The 24,242-nt window shown below is 49.5% G+C and overlaps 1 protein-coding gene across 4 annotated transcripts in view; it reads right to left on the reverse strand.

The window, feature by feature from the left end:
• The window catches only part of Ryr1 (ryanodine receptor 1), a 129,428-nt gene that overhangs the window by 13,611 nt on the left and 91,575 nt on the right, over positions 1-24,242 (reverse strand). For all 4 annotated transcript variants that reach the window (XM_031385960.1, XM_031385961.1, XM_031385958.1 and 1 more), the window contains 10 exons: positions 23,800-23,888; positions 23,576-23,704; positions 23,384-23,488; positions 21,095-21,176; positions 19,715-19,902; positions 7,787-8,128; positions 3,320-4,111; positions 2,578-2,654; positions 1,629-1,779; positions 807-893 (listed from right to left, as the gene is read on the reverse strand). In XM_031385960.1, the coding sequence (XP_031241820.1) occupies positions 807-893; positions 1,629-1,779; positions 2,578-2,654; positions 3,320-4,111; positions 7,787-8,128; positions 19,715-19,902; positions 21,095-21,176; positions 23,384-23,488; positions 23,576-23,704; positions 23,800-23,888 (2,042 nt within the window). The remainder of the gene's footprint in view (positions 1-806; positions 894-1,628; positions 1,780-2,577; positions 2,655-3,319; positions 4,112-7,786; positions 8,129-19,714; positions 19,903-21,094; positions 21,177-23,383; positions 23,489-23,575; positions 23,705-23,799; positions 23,889-24,242) is intronic.

Here is a 24,242-nt window from a genome sequence, read left to right on the forward strand (position 1 = left end):
CTCAGAAATCTGTCTGCCTCTGCCTCCCAAGTGCTGGGATTAAAGGCGTGCGCCACCACCGCCCGGCCAACCTTGAACTCTTGATCCTCCTGTATCCATCTCACTGTTTGAGATAAAGTCTGACTATGTAGTAGGCCTGGCTGTCCTAGAACTTACGGTGTGCCTCTCTCTGCCTTCCAAGGGTTGGGATTCTAGGTGTACTATTATTGTACCTGACCCTGGTTCCCTCTCTTTAGTTTCAGAAGTCTCAGATGTAAATGTGGTTTTGATCCCATTTTGAGGAGCAGGAGACAGAGGCAGAGAGAGATTAAGCACTTACTCACCACCATCTGTCTCTAGCCAGCCTCTGTGTTGTTATCTAAGCCCGGTCAAGAACATGAATCTCCCTCTAGCTTCAGGAGGTCTGGCTCCCCACCCTCCCTCTCTGTTCTGTGAGCTGCCTACTTTCTCCTCCACATTATCTCTCCTTGGCTGCTCTGAAATTGCTGCGTCACTGGGTGCTCTGAGGGGGCTTCCACACCTGGGCACTGCCTGGCAGATGCTGAAGCTGGCAGGGGAAGCAGCTCCGTGTCTTGCACTAACTCTTGAATGCATTCAGACACTTGCCCGACATGGGCCCAGCCGCCTCCACTCAGCCCCACAGGGCACCTCCCAATCTGCACCAGTTAGTTGCCTAGGCTGAGTCTGGAATGTCATCCTTTCCCTGAAGGGCCCAGGGCACCTGTGGTGTGCCGAGCCTCCCTCCTCACAGCTGGGTGAGGATCTGCCTCCTCCAGCCCCATGGCCTGTTGCCACAGGATAGACACCTTATAAAACAATAAGATGAAGTTGATGGCAAATGCCAGGAAGAGGGCCAGGAATCGCAGCGTGTAGAAGTTCCTCGACAAGTAGTTCTAGAAGGAGAGAGAAGAGAGTTCACAGTGCGGCCTCAGCTCTGACCGCATCTCACTCTTTACCCACAGTGAAAGCACCTAATCCTCAAATAGCTCCCCACAACCTCCTACTCATGGAGTGCTTGTTGAAAACCAAGATTTCGGCTGAGAATTTCATATGCATGGACTTGCTTCGCTCTCCGCACAGCTTTACGTAAGGGCTGTTGCTATGACAGAGGCTGGGGAGGTGTTGTCTTTCCCAAGGTCACATAGCCAAGGATCTGCAAACTGACTGTTTGAGAGAAGGGATTCTCTAGATGGAATCCGGGACTCTCATGCCAGGCTGTCTTTCTGCCACCGAGCCACACCCCAACACCATAACTGGGATTTCAATCTGGGTAGATTGGAGTCCATATCCCCAGCTGTGCGTGCTACTGTCTGGGAGGGGGGTAGGCTTCTTTACCATGTCATCTTTTCCTCCCCACATCTCCTGTCCCCATTCCTCCCACAATTCCTCACAGAACCACCTTCCATTCAACACAGCTCCCTCAGCCCCGGGGCAAGTCAGGACTGGCCTGGGGCAGGGACAGGATGCTGTCTCCCAGACACTGTCCATGAGGAGCCGGGTTCAGACCTCCCAGCTGTGCCTGAGGACAGCTCTGCCCCCTCTTAGAGAGTTCCTCTGTGAGATGAGCTTGGAGAGAGGTCGGCCTTGCAAGAAAAGAATACTGAAGTGTGCCCTTGCTGAGTCCTCACCAAGAATTTCACTCTCTGTACTTCCAGTTCGCCCCAGAATTCTTCCAGGCCTGCCCCTCCAGCTTCCTCCTTCTTTGGAGGGGGTGGAGGGGGTGTCTTCTTGGGGGGCTCTGGAGGGGGCTCAGGGACTTCCTTCTCTCCATTCTCTGTACTGTAGGACACAGAAAAGGTTCGGGCAATTCATTCATTCATTCATTCAAAGTCACTCATTTGTGGACCACTCCACACCTGGGTCCAGGTGCTCCGGACCCAGGATGATGAGACAAGCATGGGCCTTGCCCGCACAAACTCCATTAAATGGAGCTGAGGAACGTAGGTGGGGGCAGAGCTTGTCTAGCATGGGCACCTGCCCTGGGTCTTATCCCCGGCATTGTAGAAAAAGCAACATAAAACGCTGCTGGTTTGCAGCAGTAGGGATTAAAGCTGGGCCCTGAGCATTGTGCTCTACCTCTGAGATGCATTTTTTTTACTTTTTTTATATTTTACTATATATATATATATATACATATACATACATATATATACATATACATACATATATATATTTATATATATATATATATATAAATATTTTACTTTTTGAAATGGCATTAAGTTGCCTAGGATGGTCTGGAACTTGATCCGGTCCAGGAAGGCCTTCAACTTGCAGCTCTGATAAGATTCCCACACCCCACTCATCAAAATAACTTCACGTGTAGGGCAAGGGGGAGGTGTTCAGACAGAAGGAACCACAAGCACAGAGACCTACAGCTAAGAGGAGCATCCTATCTTGGTGCCTTTCAAGTCTCTTTTCGGTCCCCATGTATGGACTTGATGGTGTGGAGGGCAGAGGGTGGAGGGCAGAGGGCGGACAGTGACCAGCACAACTTTGGGCCTTGACCTCAGAAATCTCTCAGCCCAGGAGAAGAGCTGAGGCAAGGGTCTGCCCCCTCCACTAATAGACACTCACTCAGCTTTCTCGGGTTCGGGCTCGGGCTCGGGCTCGGGCTCCGGCTCCGGGGGTGGCTCCTCCTCTTCTCCATCCACCTGGGGTAGGACACACATAGGCCTCAGTCCTCTTGGTGCTCGCCAACCTCTTTCTAGCCCGTTACTCCCTGGCCTTACTTCTCCCCCACTGAGTAATCAAGATGTTCTCCTGGATCCCCCTCTTCCTTGGAAATTGAGGCTCGGGGAAATAAAACGCCTGCCTCACAGTCCTGTGTAGGATCAGTCTGAATTCAAAGAGCTTTTTGTCTGCTTGTGATCGGTCCTCACTACGGAGCCCAGGCTGGTCTTGAACCAGATCCTTCTACCTTAGCCTCCTCAGTGTGGAATCATAGGCTTGTGTCAGTGTCCTTGCCCAAAGGATGCTCTGGTCCCCGTGTCATCACCTAGACAACCACAGGCAGCAAATCATAGCACCAAGGTGTGAAGATGCTGGGGGACCTTTCTCTCAATTAGCTCCCTACAGCTCTGTGTTTCTCTGAGGGTTGTTCCTGGTCTCCTAGGCACTGTCTCTGTGGGTCTTTTTAGTCCTGACCCCTCCCCCTACTCCTTTAATTTGGTCTCTAGGTCTTTAGTTCTTTCTAGTCCCCCAGTATGTTTCTCTCCCCAACATTTCGAGCTCCTCCTCCTTCTGTTTGACTTTCTCTGAGGGTTTCTGTCAGGCTGTCCCTCTCTCCATGTCCTGGAGCCTTGGAGGCCTCTCTCACCCCCAGCTTCCTCTTGAGGATGGGCGAGCCCTCTGGCGTGGGGGGCTCCACTGGTGTCGTGTCACCCATATCCCCGAGACCACCGGCGCCTTCTGGCCGGAAGGGGCTCCCATCGGCCACGGCCACCGCCCCGTCGGCACCTCCCGTGCCAGCCTGGTCCGCTGCCGCCTCTTCATCTCCGGCGCCTTCGGCGGCATCGCCTTCGCCCTCTCCCTCACCCTCGCCCTCCGCATCGCTGCCAGCGCCGCTGGGCTGCTGGCCGTGCACCTCGTCTCCTGTGGGGTCCGGCATGCCTGCCAGGAGCTCGGTCACTGTCACCTTCTTGGCGCTGTCTACCAGCCCACCGCCGAACAGCGAGCCCCAGAGCAGCCTCAGCGCCCCGGCCGCCGCGCCCGCGCCCGCGCCCCCCGCACGGGCCACCAGCGCCCAGAGCAGCGCGGCCACCGCCGTGGCGGCCTCCCGCGCGGTCAGCCTCCGCAGTCTCCGTACGCGTCGCCGCAGGCTCCGGTAGCTCAGACCCCGCAGCGTTCGGCCCGCTGCCGCCGCCAGCCAAACCCACACGCCCGCCGCCGCTGCAGAGCCCGACCCGTCGGGACCCGCCGCGCCCTCCTCAGCCTCCTCGGCGCCCTCGTCCTCGTCCTCCTCTGGCTCGCCCTCGGGCTCGGAGATCTGAGCAGCGATCTGCATCTCGAAGATCGTGTCCTCGCAGAAGCTCACGAACAGCTCCATCTTCTCGGACTCGCCGCCCTCGTTCACCACGTCGAAGATGAACTGGCGCTTGGACTCCTTCACCTGCAGAAGAGGGGAGCAGATGGCGGGGTTCATTGTACCAAGGCCCCTTTGAGACTGGGACTTAAGTAGCCCAGGTTAGGCTACAACTAAATATAGAGGATGGCCTTGAAGTCCTGATACCCCTGCCTCCAGTTCCTGAGTGGTGGTACACAGCACCACCCGCCACAATTTCCTTTATTATTGTTGTAAATTATCTGTAGGGCTGGAGACATAACTCAAAATTAAGCGCAGTGGCTACTCTTCCAGAAGACCCCATTTGGTTCCTGGCACCCATAGACTGGCTCACAACCATCTGTAATTCCAGTTCCAGGGGGTCTCAATGCCCTCCAGACACAGACACACACACACACACACACACACAGGTGGTGAACTCAATACGTGCAAGCAAAGCACTCGTACATATAATAATCTTTAGAAACAATAAAATAATGTGTCTGTATGTGCGAGTGCACATGAGTACAGGGGACCTAGGATCCTGGGAGAGGCCATAAGATCCCCTAGACCTAGAATAACAACTCAGACGACGTGAGCCACCCAACGTGGGTCAGGAAACCAAACCTGAGTCTTCTACAAGAGCAATAAGCACTCATAACTGCCAATGATCATGATCACTGCCATTCTTATTTTTATTGCCATCATTATTTTGGAGACAGCATTGTATTGTATGCTAGCCTGGAACTCACTATACAGACTGGGCTGTCCTCAAACTCACAGACATTGGCTAACCTCTGCCTCCCAAATGCTAGGATTAAAGGGGTACACCACCACATTTCATAATTCCCTTTATATTTAAGGAGTCATGGCCTTGTTATGCTAGCCAGGCTGGTTCTGAACTCATGGCTTTAAGCAATCCTCCCCACTCAGCCTCCAGAGTACCCAGGTCTATAGGTACATACCACTGCACACAGTCCGAAAGTTTTTTTTCTTTTCTTTTCTTTTTTTTTTTTTTTTTTGGTTTTTCAAGACAGGGTTTCTCTGTGTAGCCCTGGCTGTCCTGGTACTCATTCTATAGACCAGGCTGGCCTCGAACTCAGAAATCCGCCTGTCTCTGCCTCCCAAGTGCTGGGATTAAAGGCGTGCACCACCGCCACCCAGCTAGCCTGAAAGTTGTTAACAGCAGCTCTAATTATAGAGCATGATCCTACATGCTTCTCATCCCAGCACTTGGCAGGCTGAGGCAGGCGGATCCCAAATTCTAGCCTGTCCTGGGCTGTAAAGTGGGTTAGGGTTATTCTGATGTACACACACACACACACACACACACACACACACACACACAAGAATTTACGTAGTCCTAGATAGGCACCCAGGGTAACACAGATCATAAATAAAAAGTAGAGTTTGAGCTTTCAAAAAGCAAGCTCCAGGGGCTGGCGAGATGGCTCAGCGGGTGAGAGCACTGACTGCTCTTCCGAAGGTCCTGAGTTCAAATCCCAGCAACCACATGGTGGCTCACAACCACCCGTAATGAGATCTGACATCCTCTTCTGGTGTGTCTGAAGATAGCCACAGTGAATTATGCCAGAACAAGCGAGGCCAGAGCATGCATGCAGGCCGGCAGAGTTCAATTCCCAGCAACCACATGGTGGCTCACAACCATTTGTAATGAGATCCGATGCTCTCTTCTGGTGTGCATGAAGACAGAAACAGTGTACTCACATACATTAAATAAATAAATAAATAAATAAATAAATATTTTAAAAAAGAAGCTAGCTCCAGAATCTAGCTTTTGTTTATTTTGTTTTTGTTTTGAGACAGTCTCCATATCCGCACATATTTCCTTTGTACATGTGATCCTCCTGCCTCAGCCTTTTCAAGTTTTGGAGTTACACACACATATTTGTACATGCCTAGTATCTTATATACCCCAGGCTTATCTCAAATGCTGTGGGTTGCTAAGGATGACCCTGAACTCCTGGTCTTCCTGCCTTCACTCCCCAAATGCTAGGATCACAGGCATGTACCACCATGATGGGCTCCTTCTGGTCTTTCTGGGAGGACAGAGTATGGTGGTTGAGGGCAAAAGTTTTGCAGCTGATTCTGCTACTAAAAAGCTGGATAATTTTGACTTACTTCTTTGGGCCTCAGTTTCCCCCTCCATAAAAGGGGCACAATCGAAGGTTATAAGGATTTAGTAAGTTGACAAGTGTTAGGTGGTTAGACTAGTACCTGTCTGGCGTGGGACAAATGTATAGTGTTTACTGGTGATATATTCCCCATGAGGCCCACATGGACATGTATGGATTCTTAGGAGTACAGGAAGGTGTTCACATGATGAGTTCAGGGAGATCACAGGAAGAGAGTATGCACTAGGGAGTAGGTGAGGGGCCGAGTGGAAGGAAGGAGAGAGCTAACACACCACAATCACCATCCGGGAGGACAGGGTGAATAAAGGCTCCCTGCAGATGCATGTCCCAGATAATTCTGGGTGCAAGGATGTGTAAAAGCACACTTGACCCTGATGGGATGTGAGTATGCGGTGCAAGATCAAAAGGGTTCTTTGTAGAGATCGAGGAGAAACCAGGGCCCCAGAGAGGATTCAGATGTGAATAGAGGGCATTGGTATCCTAGGAGGATGCTGGCCAGTGTGATCACACTGCCCGAGGCTCTCTGCGCAGGGAATGCATGGGACCTCGCAGAGGAGACAACAGGTGCGATCACGCACAGGCCTGCATTTACACAGTAAAGGCAAGAGGAGCATGAGGGAGCCGATGTAAGAGGGCCCTAGGCATGTGTCAGAATCCTCTGTGGGGCAGATCCACGAGCTGGGTTTCTACTGAGGACTGCTATGAGGGGTGTGGGTATGTGAGCCTCACGGCCTAAGAGAGAGGAAGGAGTGTGCAGGTACCCCTGGGGTACCGGGACAGGGTGGGAAGTGAGGGTGAAAGTGGGGCTCACACAATGAGCTGAGTATACCCAGCAGGCACGGAGTCTGCTGGAGCTGTGAGGACTCTCAGGGGAGTGTGTGAGATGCTTTCAAGCATGGATGAGTGAGGCTGGGGGTAGGGAGCTCTGAGATAGGTCTCAGAAGGCCCAGGTTGCTCAGAGAGTGTGCTAGCATGCATGGCAAGATACCCCGGAGCCACAGAGGTGTATGGAAGGAAGAGTTAGCATTGGTCTACTGGGGCCCAGAGGACAGGCGAGCAGATTGAAGCATGTGTGTGACTGCATCAGGTGACAGGTGGCACTGATGTTCCCACGGTCAGATGCAAGTCATGACGCACTGCATCAACCATGAGGGCACACCCATGCTACTGCTGCAATGCACAAGGGATGCACATGCAAGAGGTGGCCACCAACGAGCTGGGTTGTGCAAGATCACAGCCTGAACCACAAAGTGTCTCTGAGAAGGGATGTGGGGTATAGTTCAATTGGTAATTTGCCTAGCATGCAGGAAGCCCTGCGTTTGATTCCCAGAACCCCCAAAGCCAGATGTGGTGGGGCACGCCTCGAATCCCAGCACTGAGGTCATGGAGGTAGGGCTCATCCTCAGCTACAGCGAGTTCAAGGCCAGGCTGGGATACGTAAAACCTGGTCTTCGTGTATAATACAGTGGGGGAGGGGTGTGGGCTTGTCAGAGCCTGATAGGGCCCGAGGTACAGACACTGAAGGTGTAGACAGACCCACAGATTTTCAGGGTACCAAGACTTCATGCACACGCACAAGACTACTGACCTGTGGCATCTCCCATTGGGCACGGTTGGTCTCTGAGATCTCAAAGTAGATCCGTTCTATGCGACGAGATGCGCCCATGATTTCGATGCGGCCCAGGTAAGGCCGGAAGTACTCCAGGATACTCTCAGCCAGCTCTAAGAAGTTGCGTAAGCGCGGGTCGTGGGGCACATGCTCTGACAGGTTGGTGAGCAGCACCGCCACATTGAAGCCAATGTCCCGCGCTGGTTCCTGGAAGCGGTTCGCAAACTCTTCGCAGTTGATCATCTCATTCTCATCTGCTTCCGAACACGAGAGCAGGAACTGGATCTCTGGGCCAGTGAACTGCTTCTGGCTGTCCATGGCCTGTGGGTGTGGGAGGGAGAGGTGAGAGAGAGAGAGAGAAAGAGAGAAAGATAGAGAGAGAGGAAGAAAGAGGGAGAGGGAGAGGGAGGGAGAGAGAAGAGAGAAGGAGGAGGACAAGAAGAAGAGGAGGATGAGGAGGAGGAAGAGGAAGAGGAAGGGGAGAAGGAAGAGGAAGAGGGAGGGGAGGAGGAGGAAGAAGAAGAGGAGGAGGAGGAAGAAGAAGAGGAAGAGGAAGAGGAAGGGGAGGAGGGGGGAGGGAGAGGGTGAGTGAACTCAAGGGCCTCAGAATCAGCAACAACTAATTGCAAGGGCTTGCGCTAGGCTGACCATGGGCGTGGGTGTACTGTTTTAATCCCAGCACCCAGGAAGCAGAGGCAGAGATCTCTGTGAGTTGTTCGGATACCAGCCTGGTCTACATGAGAGTTCGAGGCCAGCCTGGTCTACATAGAGAGTTCCAGGACAGCCAGGATGAAATAGTGAGACTTTGTTTCAAAAACAATCACAACAACAACAACAACAACACAACAAAACCCCATAAAACAAAACAACAACAACAACAAAGGCTCAGTTGGCTGGGTGCTTGCTTCAGATGCATGAGGGGTCTCCAGTACTGTATAAACAGGTGTGGAGGTCTATGAATGTGTCCCAAAGCAGAAATGTAAAAGGCCACCATGCTCTTGGTAAAATAATGGTATTTGTTTTGTTTTATTGTTGGTGGTGGTTTTTCAAGATAGGATTTCTCTGTGTAGCCCTGGCTGCTCTGGAACTTGCCTTGTAGACCAGGCTGGCCTCAAACTCATAGAAATGCACCTGCCTCTGCCTCTGCCTCTGCCTCTTAGGTGCTGGGATTAAAAGTGTGTGCCACCACTGCCTGGAAAAAGTGGTTTTTTTAAATTAAATAATTTTGATTCTGCTTGTTTGAGACAGGGTCTATGTAGTCCAGGCTCTCTGGGAACTCATCATTGTAGACCAGGCTGGTATCTAACCCGTCTCTGCTCCCTGAGTGCTGGGATCAGAGGCACTTGCCACAATGTTAACTTTTTGCTATTTATTATCTCTTGTCTTGTTTCCTTTAATTTTGACTTTTTGTTTGTTTGTTTGTTTTGTTTTTCGAGACAGGGTTTCTCTGTATAACCCTGGCTATCCTGGAACTCACTCTGTAGACCAGGCTGGCCTCAAACTCAAAAACCTGCCTGCCTCTGCTTCCCAAGTGCTGGGATTAAAGGCGTGCGCCACCACTGCCTGGCTGCTTTTTTTTTTTTTAAGACAAAGTGTCATGTAGGCCAGGCTGGCCTGAAACTCACTACATAGACAAAGCTGACCTTAAATTCCAATCCTCCTGCCTCCACCTACTGAGTGTTGGCACATCACCATACATCACCATGCTCAGTTTAGGTAATTCTAGGACCTAACCCAGGGCAAAACAAAACAAAACAAAACAATAACCAAAAGCAAAAACAAAATTTCAAGAGGCAGTTCAATTCTGACTTTAGCTATGCAACAATCCTCAGCTTTCTGTTTTAAACTGAAAGATGTTGGTCATATTTTACTAGGTGAACTTCCAGATCAACTTACAGATGGGCTGCAGAATGCATACAGAGAGAGACGCAGCTCTGGGGTATAAACAGAAGCAAAATTTCCTGGCTCTGGGCTGTCCTTTGTGAAAAGCCAAGGGCTTTGCAAAATGCTTTCTAAATGAGTAAAAGGCTTTGCAAATCATGAAAGGCTCTAAAACCACAGAGCAAGGAGACTCAGTCACACAGGAACTTCTCGTCATGCACCCTGTCGCATCCCCCACCCCATGATGAGTGGCACCTGCCTCATACAGGGGCCTGGGATCATCATACACAGGTCCTTTCTCTTTTACACTGTTAAAAAAATAAGATTTATTTATTCTATGTATATGAGTACACCATAGCTATCTTCAGACACATCAGAAGAGAGCATCAGATCCCATTACAGATGGTCGTGAGCCACCAGGTGGTTGCTGGGAATTGAACTCAGGACCTCTGGAAGAGCAGTCAGTGCTCTTAACTGCTGAGCTGTCTCTCCAGCCCCTCAAGTCCCTTCTTTTGTAACACGTTCTCTGGCCACTGTCAACCTGCTTCTCTGGAGTCACCTTCATGTCCAGACCTGGAAAGGCTGGAGTGGGCAGGACTGAGAGCGGCATCTTCTTTTGCTTTTCACCTCCCATGAGATAACACTGGGCTCTCAGGCTCCAAATGTCAACGTGTACATATGATTGTCACATGTCCCATCTGGGCTCTGATTCACACTCCAGAATCTTGACCGATGTGACAGTTGACACATCTTGGTGGATGCCCCTACCCCCTGACACACACACACACACACACACACAGATACACACACGCACACACGCGCGCGCACACACACACACACCAGAAATGCTCAGAAGTAACTTATTTTCTTTCTATTTATTATTTCAGACTGTCTTTACTATGTAGTCTTGGCTAGCCCGGAACTTCCTATATATAGACCTATAGATCAGGCTGGCCCTGGATTCTTGGCAATCCTCCTGTTTCTACCTCCCTCCCAAGTGCTGGGATTACAAGCATGGAGGATCACATTTGAATCCAGAAGTGAACTTGAGAAGATAAACTGCCCTAGCTCCCCAGCCTTATCCATTTCAGGAGTGGCAGCCCCCGCCCACCCACCCACCATGCTTAAGTTAAAATCTCTGAGTCATATCTGCTTGCCCTCTCTTGTCTTGTTGCCCACATCAGATTCCTCAGCAAAAACTGTCAGTTCTGCTTTCAGAATAGATGCAGGGCCCATTCGTGTCTTCTCCCTCCATGGTCCCCCACTTCCTCTGCCTCCCACCATCACAGGGGTCTCCCCGAGGCACAAAGTGGGAGGGACTCTGAAAACAGCTGCTCCAGGTCTGAGCCCTCTGCTCAGGATCTTCTTGGGCTGCCTACCACACACATTAACTGCTAAAGCCCACTTGCTTCAGCCGCCCCCAGGCTGCTCCCCTCTGAGACTCTGCCTCTTCCCTTCTCCTGGGCCACCTCTGCGGCCTCACTGCCTTCCTGCCTGCCTGCCAGTTTTTCCAGCCTGCACTTGCTGTTGGTTTGCAGGGGACACTACACTCTCCTCCACCTTCATGTGGCACCCCTCAAATCTCAACATCGGCATCTCCTCCCCCAGAAGGGTCTTTCCTAGACGCCCCATTCACAGGCTTGGTTTAGCTTATTTTCACTTGGCCCTCCCCTCTATTTTGCTCACTAGCATGGCTCTCACCATTAAGGGAGTGGCTGACACCCAGTAGGGGCCTCATCCAACGCTAAGGTTTTGAAATGTCCCCAAAGGTGTTAAAGATCTGATCTATAGGTGGCGCTATTTGAAGTTGTTGTGGCCATTTGGCGGGTGGGACCTAGTGAAAGGGCTTTAGGCCATTGGTGGAATGCTTAAAGAGATTGGGGATTGCAGACAAAACACCTAATCCTTCTGGCTTAGTTTCTACTTCCTGTTTGCATTCTTTGCTGTGCAACATAGCCCTTCCTGAAAGCCTGGCCTTCCCAGAAACCATATCTAACGGGCCTGTTTGATCTTGCACTCAAACCCTGAGAATCAGGAAAAATAAAATAAAATAAAACCCTTTCTCTTTATAAATGAATAGATTTGGATATTTTGCCACAATAATGAAAAATCTAATATATCTTTTTATTTCACTTTTGTGGTTTTTAAGACAGGGTCGGCCGGGTAGTGGTGGTGCACACCTTTGAAAAAACCAAAAACAAAAAAGAGGGTCTCGGACTAGTGAGATGGCTCAGGGATGAAGAGCACTGACTGCTCTCCTAGAGGTCCTGAGTTCAAATCCCAGCAACCACATGGTGGCTCACAACCACCTGTAAAGAGATCTGACACCCTCTTCTGGTGTGTCTGAAGACAGCTACAGTGTACTTGCATGTAATAAATAAATAAATAAATAAATAAATAAATAAATCTTTGGGCAGGGACCGAGCAAGTGTGGCCAACTTGAGTAAATGGAGCAATGGGGAGGGTGGCGACTGGAGTGAGCAGAGGTCCTAAAAGTCAATTCCCAACAACCAGATGAAGGCTCACAACTATCTGTACAGCTACAATGTGGACTCATATACATTAAATAAATAAATAAATAAATCTTAAAAAAAAAAAAGACAGGGTCTCAGGTAGTTTTGGCTGGTTCTGAACTCTCTGTAGCCAAGGCTGGCCTTGAACTACTGAACTTCCTGTCCCACCTCCCCCGTGTGGGGTCACAAGTGTGAGCCACTGCACTTAGCTAGGAAAGCTGATACATCCAAATCTGTCAAACACACGAAATGTCTTGGAGATGGGACAGTTTTTGTTTTTGTTTTTGTTTTGTTTTTTCGAGGCAGGGTTTCTCTGTGTAGCCCTGGCTGTCCTGGAACTCACTCTGTAGACCAGGCTGGCCTTGAACTCAGAAATCTGCCTGCTTCTGCCTCCCAAGTGCTAGGATCAAAGGTGTGCGTCACCACCGCCCGGCAAGATGGGACAGTTTTAATGTCTGTTCCTTTTCCAGAAAAGTGGCAAGTTCTTTTAAAATCAATTCTGAACAATGCTTTTAAACCATCAACTGCAAGGTGTATCGTACAATGCAAAAAAAATTGCTTGGGAAATGAATGAATGCTTGTTACGGTGTTTGCAAACATTTAGAAACTTAAATATCACCATGTTCCATCTCCAAGGAGCTTATGTACCTGGGTATTCTCCACCAGCAGCTGCCTACAGGATGAAAACAGGGTGTCGAGGAGATGTGTCTGCTGGGTAGAAGGTTACGGGAGTGGGGAAGCTCAAATGAAATAACATCCTCCCAAATGGATTCTGATGAAACATCTATAACAAATCCCAGTTGACAGGGCACACAGGGGACAGAGGAACACACGAAATGACAAAGAAAGATGGTATGGCCAGATCCAGACTGCGAGAGACTCTACACTCAGGAGGCTCTAAACCATCTGGGGACTTGGTGTGGGATAAACACAAAATGTTGAAATAATATTTTGGATAAACTGATATGTTTGTGGATTTCTTCCATTAAAAAACACAAGGGCTGAAAGATGGCTCAGCTGTTAATAGCTCTGACTGCTCTTGCAGAAGACCTGGGTTGGGTTCCCAGCACCCATGGGTGGCTCACAACCTCTGAAACTCCAGGTCTTGACACCCGACTCCCTATTCTGCCCTTCCTAGGCACCAAGCGTGCCCACAGTGCACTTACATGCAGACAAAATCCATAGACATAAACTAAAGATCTTGGACCAGGGACATATTAGCCAGTAATGTGTTTGGCTTGCAAGGACAAGGGCCTGAGTACAATCCTCAGAGGAAAAAAATTATGTGGGTGTTTTGGCCAAGTGTGTTTACAATGCCCTTGGGGGCCACAGGGTTTCACATCCCCTAGAACTGGCTGTTGTGAGCTGCCATGCGGGTGTTGGGAACCCAACCCAGGCCCTCCCCAAGAGCAGCCAGTGTTATTAAGCACTGTGTTAATAACACAGCTCTCCAGCCCCAGAACCCATTTTAAAAAGCTGAATGCTTGCTTGTCATCCCAGAGCTGTGAGATAGAGACAGAAGGAACCCCAAGGCTCACTGGTCAGCCAGTTTAGCCTAATCAGTCAGCTCTAGGCCAGTAAACAATCCTGTCTCAACAAACAAGGTGGTCAGCTCCTGAGGAGTGGCACCTGAGGTGGTCCTCTGGCTTCAGCATACCTAGAGGTGTCCACACATATACACAGATTCAATATATGGAGTGCACACACATACACACAGTTTCAACATACATGGAAGTACATACACATTTTGTTTGTTTGGTGTTTTTGTTTTTGTTTTTTTGAGACAGGGTTTCTCTGTGTAGCCCTGGCTGTCCTGGAACTCACTCTGTAGACCAGGCTGGACTTGAACTCAGAAATCTGCCTGCCTCTGCCTCCCAAGTGCTGTGATTAAAGACGTGCGCCACCACGGCCAGTGTTCATACACACTTTGTGTGTGTGACTTATGTTTAAAATCCCCAAACTCAGAAGACCAAAGCAAATGATTGCATGAAGTTCAAAGTCAGCCATGTGGAACCTGTCTCAAATAACAGTGAGCCCAGGAGTGGGAAGACAAGTGATAGATGGAGAGGTGACTCACTAAAGAAGATTTAAAGAAATGTAAAACGATTATGTTAGCATGAGTTTGATTCAAAGAAATTGTCACAAAACCCTTCAATTATTGGAAATTTAAAAACTGGAATTCTGGGTTAGAGAGATGGCTACTCTTCCAGAGGTCCTGAGTTCAAATCCCAGCAACCCCATGGTGGCTCACAGCCACCTGTAATGGGATCTGACACTCTCTTTTTGTGTGTCTGTAGACAGCAACAATGTACTCACATAAAATAAATAAATAAACAAATAAATCTCTAAAAAGATTCTTGTTAAGTAAAAATATAATAGTTCACACTTAATAATGTGGGAGCTAGCTGAGTTAAGAGGAAAATTGCAACACTCTCTTAAAATAAAACTAACAGCCTCCCATGTTTGCACACACACACACACCACACACACATACACCTCTACCCCCTCTTTTTCTCTCTCTCACAAACTGTTAGAATAAGTAAACAAACAAGCAATTCCAAAAGCAATTAAAATAAAAAACAAAAAAGGAACCCCAAGTTGAGCAGTGGTGGCACACGCCTTTCATCCCAGCACTTGGGAGGCAGAGGCAGGTGGATCTCTGAGTTCGAGGCCAGCCTGGTCTACAGAGTGAGTTCCAGGACAGCCAGGGCTATACAGAGAAACCCTGTCTCAAAACAACAACAACAACGACACCCCAGCTGGGCACGGTGGTATCCACTTGGAATCCAGCACTTTAGAGGCTGAGGCAGAAGGATTTCTGTGAGTTGTGTGTCAGCTTAGGCTCTGGGCTATGCAGTGATCTTTCAAAAAGCCAAAAGAAGAGGATTGTTGGTAAAACCCTTTCTTTAAATTAAGAACGTGTTTTATTACAGGTGCACACATGTTTGTCTGCATGAAGGTGTGCACACTGCATGTGTGCAAAACCCACAGAAGCCGGCAGGATATTGGATCCCCTGGAAACAGAGTTGAGGATGGTTGTGAGCCACCATGTGGTACTGGGAATTGAACCTGGATCTTCTTCGAGAGCAGCCAGTGCTCCTAACCACTGGGTGGTCTCTCCAGCCCTAGTTGTGGATAATTTTAATTTTATTTTTATGGTGTGGTTTTGGTTAGGAGTGATAATGTCCTTGTGGCTCGTCAAATAAGTGGAAGGCCTTGTGTATGCACGCATGCTGTGTGATACCACTGATAAGCAGTGTCCAGAACAGGCCAATCTCTAGAGACAGACACTAGGCTAGTGGTTCCAGGGGCTGCGGTGGAGGGAAGGGCAGTGACTGCTAAAGGCTCTGGGGCTTTTTCTTGGGGTGACTGTGATGTTCTAAAGTGACAGTTGGTGACAGTTGTACCATTCTCCCAATCTCCTCACAACCACCGCCATTGGAAATTTTAAATGGGTGGGTTGATGGTGTGTGCATTACAAGGCAGGAAAGATGTGACTGTTTAAAAGGAACTCTTAGCCAGCCAGGTGTGAGGTCTCAATAGCACCAGGTGCATCAGAGGCTAAGGATGGAGGAGCCTAAGTTCAAGGCTAGCCTGGGCAACATCGTGAATTCCTGACTCAAAACTGGAAAATGTAGTAAAAATGGAGGCTGGGGGTGGAACTCTGTACCTGCCACTCACCTGATGATCACTCAATAGCCTAAATGCTTCAGCTTCCTGAAAGGCCCTTTCTCTCCCCTTCCTGTGGTCCTGGGGGTCAAACACAGGGCTTTGTGCTTGACAGGCACATCCTGTCAGGCCTTGAGACAGAGCCCTAGAACAATATGTTGTATCTTCAATGCGTTTTCCACCAAGGAGCCGCGTGGCTGGAAGTCTGTCCTGACATAAGCTGTATGCAAGGAGACTCACTGTACCCAGCATGGGTAGCAACACACAGAGCCTTCTCTTGGCTCAACGGCAGAGGGTCCACAGACTCACTCACGTTTGCTGCCGTTCTTTAGTAACTTGGTTTATACACGGATGGATGGTGGAAAAGGCACCTGGACACTCCTGCCTGTCTGAAGCCTTCAGAGGTGGAGCGAACATGACTGGAAATAGTAACCAAGAGAGATGGGCTCAGCGGATAGACACGATTCCCAACACAGGGCTGATGACCCAAGTTCAAGTTCTGCAACTCACAGTGGAAGGAGAGAGCTGACTCCTGACAGCCATCCTGTGACCTCCATGTGTGTACCATGGCACCCCCACCCAGTAATGATAATAAATAAAACAAAACTTGAAAGAAGTGACCTCGAATTCTTTACAAGATGAGTAAACGCATTGTTTGTTTGTTTTTGTTTTTTGGGACAGGGTTTCTCTGTATAACCCTGGCTGTTCTGGAATTCACTCTGTAGACCAGGCTGGCCTCGAACTCAGAAACCTGCCTGCCTCTGTCTCCCAAGTGCTGGGATTAAAGGCATGAGCCACCGCTGCCCGGCAAACATATTGCTTAGTTAGTGTTGTTTATTTGGCTAAAAGTTAGTAAAAATTTTTAAATGAATTTCCACATAGAAGTCTAATATTCTGCATGGCCAAAATAGCATCATAAAGCAACCCAGCAGTGCTCAGGATGCAGGCAGGTGGTCTCGGGTGTGAGGCCAGCCTGGTCTACAGAGCAAGCTCCAGAGAAACCCTGCCTCGGAAAACCAAGATAGGTAGTTAGATAGATAGATAGGTAGGTAGGTAGATAGGTAGGTAGGTAGGTAGATAGATAGATAGATAGGTAGGTAGGTAGGTAGGTAGGTAGGTAGGTAGATAGATAGGTAGGTAGGTAGGTAGGTAGGTAGGTAGGTAGGTAGATAGATAGATAGGTAGGTAGGTAGGTAGGTAGGTAGGTAGGTAGGTAGATAGATAGATAGACAGACAGACAGACAGACAGGCAGGCAGGCAGATAATCCTTGGTGGGTTGGTACACACCCAGAATCCTAGCATCTACAAGGCTGAGGCAGGAAGATCACTGTGAGTTCTAGGACAGGTGATTATATAGTTCAGGTTTGAGTTATACAATGAGTTACAACCAATTTTAGTTGTTGTGTGAGATCCTGTCTCAAAACAAACAAACAAGCCAAAAATAAGCTCCCCAAACTAAACAAGCCTCAGGGATGAGCTCAGAAGTGTGGGGTATCTGCCAAGCGTAGGGGAGGCCAGGATTCAGTCCCCATTCTTACCAAAAATCAAAATAAAGAAGACAAAAGATGTCATGAGGCCAGGTAACACACACACACACACACACACACACACACACACACACACTAACCCCGACTGCTGAACATATGAGAATATTCACTAAAGTCAGCACTGGTCCCTCTCGAGGATGCTACTGCTGCATGCAGAGACTCTGTCAGGATGCACACACACACATGTGAAGCCCGTGGCGCAGACTGCATCCTTTGTGCTTTGATGCTTGCAGATCTGTCTGCTGCATCCCTCACTGTAGCATGGGTTGCAATAGTAAAACACCAGGAACCAAGCATTGGCCATTGACAGGGAATAGGGAATGAAACACAATAGACACATGGAACAGAATGTTAGTCACCCTTGGAAAATAGGTGAGAGGCTCCCTTGTCTCTAAAACACACTGTGACACAGTATGGACAGGGCTGGTGATGTAGCTTAGAGAGTAGTGGGTACAAGGCCTGGACTCCCATGATCTTGAGGACCAGTGGCCTAGGAATGGTGGTACGCTCCTTTAATCCCAGGAGAGAAAGACAAGCAGATCTTTGAGTTCAAGGCCAGCCTACAGAGCAAGTTCTAGGACAGCCAAGCTTAGGCAGTGAAGGAGTTGGAAAACAGAAACCTGGTGATAATGTAATAGAACAAGGGGACCATGTTCCAGCTCCAGCAAGCAACAGAACTCGGCAGCTTCACCATGTGGCTCTGGCTTTAGAATTAAGAGTAGAAGGAACTAACTACTGTGGCAACTGATGATACTGGCTAGCTGGAGCTAAGCAATTAGCAGTGATTACGAAGAACCAGCATCACTGAGGAGAAGTCTTCTGGGAAGTGTTTTCTGAGAGTATGAGGAAGCTGTGTTCCAGAGAGAGCCAAGGTTGCACCTCATGCTGCAGCTGGACTTGGCAATATATAAGAATCTCCCAGGTGGTACTGGTTTTGAAGGCATGAAGGAGTCATGAAGAGCAGCCGAGGCTCGGCCCAGTGAGAGGTCATGGAAGGCCATTGGTGAAGGTGCAGCCTCAACTGCAGTTGATGGCCCAGGACTGAAGGGGTCATGCAAAGGAGTTGAGGCTTGGCACCATGAAGAGAGCCTATGAGAGGCCACCGGTGAAGCCTAGTTGCACTGAAAAAACCCCAATATGATAAAGATGCCAGTACCCTGGGGTAACCACCAGGAACAGCAGCAGCAGTGGAGTGGAGGCAGCCAGACCCTGGAGTGCTACAGAAGGCAGAGCTGGAAGTGTGACCCAAGCCTTTCGGAGGAGCCCAGAAGATCATGTGTGGATCCCAGACACTGGAGCAAGAAGCTGTAAAGTTGAAGTTGCCTTGGATCTAAGATGTTAGAGCTGCCAGAGCCATGGGATATCTACCAAGGAGAGCTCCTAACAGGAGTAGAAGCAGCCAGAGAGAGAGAAGTGCTTTGCAGTCAATGAAGCAGAAAGGAGTTGGAGATCTGAAGAGTGCTTTGACATCACACATGGAGATGAGCGTTTGGAGTTTGCCCAGCTGGCTTTTGTCCAGGATTTCCTTGCTCTGTCATTTTGGAATGGTATACATTACATCATCGTACATCATCGTGATGTTGGGTGTATGTGATCTGCCTCTTGATTTTATAGGGGATGACAGTTAAGGGATTGAATGACTCTCAGAAGAGACTTTGAACTTTGGAGTTTTAACATTGTTGAAACTGCTATAGACTATGGGGACTTTTGATGTTGGACGAATGTCATTATGCTATGGGTAGGTGTGGCCCCCATAGACTCAGGTGTTTGCACAAGCCTATGGGGGATAGGGATTGGAATGTGGTGGTGTGAATATGCCTGACACAGGGAGTGGCACTATTAGGAGTTGCAGCCTTATTGGAGGAAGTGTGTCACTGTAGGGGTGGGCTTTGAGACCCTTCTCCTAGCTGCCTGGAAGACAGTTTTTTTCTTAGCGGCCTTCGAAACAAAATGCAGAACTCTCAGCTCCTCCAGCGCCATGCCTGCCCGGATGCTGCCTTGCTTCCCCCCATAATGATAATAGACTGAACCTCTGTACCTGTAAGCCAGCCCCAATTAAATGTCCTTTATTAGAGTTGCTGGAGTCATGGCGTCTCTTCACAGAAATAAAATCTTAGCTAAGATGCCTCTCAAGCCCTGGACCACAGGCATAAACCACCACACTCGGACCCTCTCAATGTTACAGATAACTGAGGCCAACTGACAAGTGTCTCCCCCAAAGCAGCCAGCCTGGGGGGCACAGCTGGCACTTGGTAATCCTGCCTGGATCCTGGGCTCACCTGCTGTCTGGCACCCACCTTCTGGAAGTCCTTCTTGGAGATGAGGCCACGGGGGTCTGTGACATAGTCCTGGAAGGCCTCAGAGCCTACGATGTCCTTGAGTTTCAGAAACATGTCGAAGAACTTGAGGATCATCTCCACATTGGATGAAGACTCCACGAGCATGTCCACCATCTGCCGTGCGATCATGCCATTCACCACATTTCCTGCAGGAGACCTGGGTCAGTGCCGCCCAGCATAGCATCTGCTCTGCACCCTCTGGGTTTGCTCTCTCTCCAGCTCAGAGCCCACGCATGGATCCCTAGGACCCACCCATTAGGTGGGCACTTCCTGCCCCCTGTCATACCTCCAGGAAGAGGATCGTCTTTAATCTGCAGTGCTGCCCTGGCCACCTTGGTTTTGATAAGTCCACCCCTCTCGCTGGATGGAACAATTATCAGCAAGGACAATGGAGATACAAGTCAGCAGTGGGGGCCACATGCTTGGAGGCTGTGTCAAGAATGCCTCAGGGGGCCAGGCAGTAGTGGCCCATGCCTTTACTCCCAGCACTTGGGAGGCAGAGGCAGGCGGATTTCTGAGTTTGAGGTTTACAGAGTTCCAGGACAGCCAGGGCTATACAGAAAAACCCTGTCTCGAAAAACAAAACAAAACCAACCAACCAAACAAACAAAACAAAAACAAAATCTTAAGTTCATAAAATCTTCAGAAAACTCATCTTATTAAAATGTCTTTGTAGAATCAATAAATTAGCATCCATATAGTCAGAACTCAGAAGATGCCTGTTGACCCTTGTCCAGCCTCTTCAGTGGTAGGGTCTTGGGTCTCAAGCACCATTCTTTTTTTTTTTTTTTTTTTTTTTTTTTTTTTTTTTTTGAGACAGGGTTTCTCTGTGTAGCCCTGGCTGTCCTGGAACTCACTCTGTAGACCAGGCTGTCCTCAAACTCAGAAATCTACCTGCCTCTGCCTCCCAAGTGCTAGGATTAAAGGTGTGCGCCACCACCGCCTGGCCCAATCTTTTTTTTTAAAAAGATATATTTATTTTTATTTTATGTATATGAGTACACTGTAGATGTACAGATGGTTGTGAGCCATCATGTGGTTGCAGGGAGTTGAACTCGGGACCTCTGCTCACTCTGGCCCCGCTTGCTCTGGCCCTGCAATTAATTTATTATTATATGTGAGTACACTGTAGCTGACTTCAGACACACCAGAAGAGAGTGTCAGATCTCATTACGGGTGGTTGTGAGCCACCATGTGATTGCTGGGATTTGAACTCAGGACCTTTGGAAGAGTAGTCAGTGCTCTTAACCGCTGAGCCATCTCTCCAGCCCCTCAAGCACCTTTCTGGGGTTTGCCTGAAGCCCTGCATCGCTCCCTGCCCTGCCTCTGGGTGCTCACCTTCCAGGAGGGACAGCAGCATCACCACCATGTCCTTCTGCAGGTCCAGCAGCTCCTTCAGCAGCTCTATCTGGCTGGAGTCCTGCAGGGCGCACAGCAGCTGTGAGCGGCTGCTCCCTGCAGAGTGCCTTCCAATGGATTCGGGCTCCCTCACCTGTCTAGAGGGGCCTAAGTCCTCTTCCTTCTCTCTCTTACCTCTGAGGGAACCCGCGTCCAAACATGTTCCTCGGAAGCAGAGGAAGGGCAGAGAGACAAGATTGTGGGGTGGGGTTGGCACCCAGGGGCAAGTGCGTGATGGGTGTGAATGAGGCTGGCAGATCAGGAAGCCGGGAGCCTTGGAGAGCAGACATTCAGGCCAGAGCGAGACAGACAGAGGACAGGGACAGATAGTGTGGACAGAGACTTGGATCTTAGGAGGATGACATCCCAGCATGGAGCCTGGTCTGTGGGGAGGTTGGCCATGCCAGGGCTGACTGTGATGGATGGGTGAGACCGTGAGGAAGGGCAAGAGCTCAGTCTGCTGGTGAGGGGAACAGACGTGCGAGTTCTGGTATGCCATTTGGGGGCCAAAAGGACATAGTACATCCCCAGCCACAGCGTCCAATGGGGAGCTCACAGAAACCTCTGTCAAAGTCCCCCGTTGTGGCATCTGTGCTATACTGAGTCACACAGACGTGCCATTTGTGACTTACACATGAGCTGTGTGGCTCCCTTGCTCCCTTGCTGCTCTGACTCACTCCTTCTGACACTAATGCAACCCACAGTTCCAAAGTTTGATATTCAGACAGAAGGTCCCAACAAACTAGGATCTCAGTATCTTTGGGTTAATTAGGCCGGGGCTCTGTGCTTTCCCACCAGCCTGTCTTGTCTTAGATGCCACAGTTGAGGGGGTGAGCTATCATTCTGTCAGAGCTCATGGGGCTAACTCCACATCCTGGCTCTAGGAGTGAATACATCAGTGGGTCTGGCCAACCAGAACTTTCTTCCCTCAGGCTGAGACCACTGGCAAGCACATGACCCAAGACAGTAGTCAGAGAATGGTGGATCTTTTATTTAAACTTTTAGGAAAGACCTGTTTCACACTGCCTGGAGCTGTTAGTGTGGTGAAGAGAAGCCTGCCACCAGTTATTTTCCAGGCCCTAACTAAATGATTTTAGGCAGATGCTCTACCACTGAGCCACGCCTCCCAGCTCCTCGTTCCTCGTGTGTGTGTGTGTGTGTGTGTGTGTGTGTGTGTGTGTGTGTGTGTGTGTGTGTGTGTGAAATTCTAGGCAGGTGCTCTACCACTGAGCCACGCCTCCCAGCCCCTCGTGTGTGTGTGGGGGGGGGGGGCGGGTTCTAGGCAGGTGCTCTACCACTGAGTAACACTCCCAGTTCCTTGTATTGAATATCCCTTATAATTTGCATCTGGAGTATGACTGATGAATCATCATAATAATACTTGAAAGTTTGTTTCCACCAATATTTAAAGATTACACCAACATCACACTCACTCTCAACTGTACTGGGAAACTGAATTCTCAGTTCAACTCCTTTCAAAGCCAGATGACACTGACCAATCAGGAGGTCTCTGCTTCCTTAAGCTACTGCTTTGTGGGAAATTATATGGAATACTTGTCTGCCACCTGCCGGACAGTTCCTGTACTACATCAATGTATTTGTAGTGGTTAGGTTGTGTCTAGCGCCACGTGGTAGGTAGCCCGCAGTGCACAAACTCGCCTCACTGCAGTTCACATGGAAGCCTTGACTAAGTCTACCGAGCAGAAGCACACAACATGGATGTGGTGTGTGCGAGGCCTTCACGAGGCCGCAGAGGAGCAAGGCGGAGGGGGAAAAGGACAGGACAACTATTATGGGAGCAGGATCCTTACATCATGAGTACTTGGCACCGGAGTCTTCTGCCGCACGCAGGGTAAAAGAAGGAACACTCCTTCAGTCCCAGGTCCTAGTCTAGAAACATAGTCCCACCCTATTCTCCAGAGCTGGAAGAATCTGGGATGACCTCATTAGAAGGAAAATGATACGAACCAGTCCTAGGAGAGTTCTGGACAGGAGGGATGACCTCCAAAGTCAGACCAGTGGAAGGAAGTATAGGTGGAAAATGAGCAGATTGGTGGGGCAGAGGAAGAAGCATGCAGAGGACCAATTCAGAAGTGGTTTCGGCCATGGGGAGTGAAACTGTCTGGAGCATGCGCAGAGCACTAGGGGTCGGACCAGTGTGACAGGGGCTTGTCTGGGGATTCTAGGGGATGGCTGGAGGCAAAGAGCTGTTTTCAGACTAACTCAAACCTGAGCCAGCTTCATCATCATGTGTGCGAACACGTGCAGGAAGCCCACCACGGCGTCCCAGAGGCGACTGTGCGCCAGACTCTGCTGGTTTCCGGTGCAGGGTCCCTAGGGACAGAGGATGGCCTGAAGCCCCAGCAGGAGTGCTGGATGCGGGCAGCTCTGCCTCTGCAGGTCCTCGAGTGGGGACCCTACCTGGATGTACTCGGTGAGGCTGTTGAACACTTGTTTAGCTACCGACATGGCTTTGGAGAAGTTTCTCTTTCCCTGCTCCTCGATGACATCCTTGCCCGAGTAGTACCAGTAGAAGTCACTGATGGATTCCTGTGGGTCAGGGAGGGCATGAAGGATGCTGGAGCCATGCTCGGTCCCTCGGGCCCCTGGCTCAGGTCCCATGGGGCTGGGCTACTCTTTCTCACCTGCAGCCGCAGGAGGTAGTCCACTGTGCAGATGATGATATTGATGGTGGTTGTGTTCCCAGTTTGTGTCCGTAGGTAGTTTTGGAAGTCTGAGGAAATGAAAAATGTATTCAGTGAGCGCCTGTGTCTAGGGAGACACTGGGGTCTATTCATTTAGGGTTAAGATTAGGGTTCATATTTCATGCCTACTGTGTGCCAGAAGTCACTTTTGTAAGTCTGAAGTATGTGTGTCACACAGGGATGGAGGGTCACTTATATATTTATCTAAAGACATTGTTATATATTTATCTAAAGACATTATATCTTTATCTAAAGACATTGTGGAGGGCCTCTGTGCAGCAAATACAGTAGGAATTCAGCCTCCCACTTCTCTTTTCTTCTCCTCCTTCTCCTTCTCCTTCTCCTCCTCCTTCTCCTCCTCCTCCTCCTTCTTCTTTTTTTTT

Source organism: Mastomys coucha, unplaced genomic scaffold (genome assembly GCF_008632895.1).
Source record: "Mastomys coucha isolate ucsf_1 unplaced genomic scaffold, UCSF_Mcou_1 pScaffold21, whole genome shotgun sequence".
NCBI lineage: Eukaryota > Metazoa > Chordata > Mammalia > Rodentia > Muridae > Mastomys > Mastomys coucha.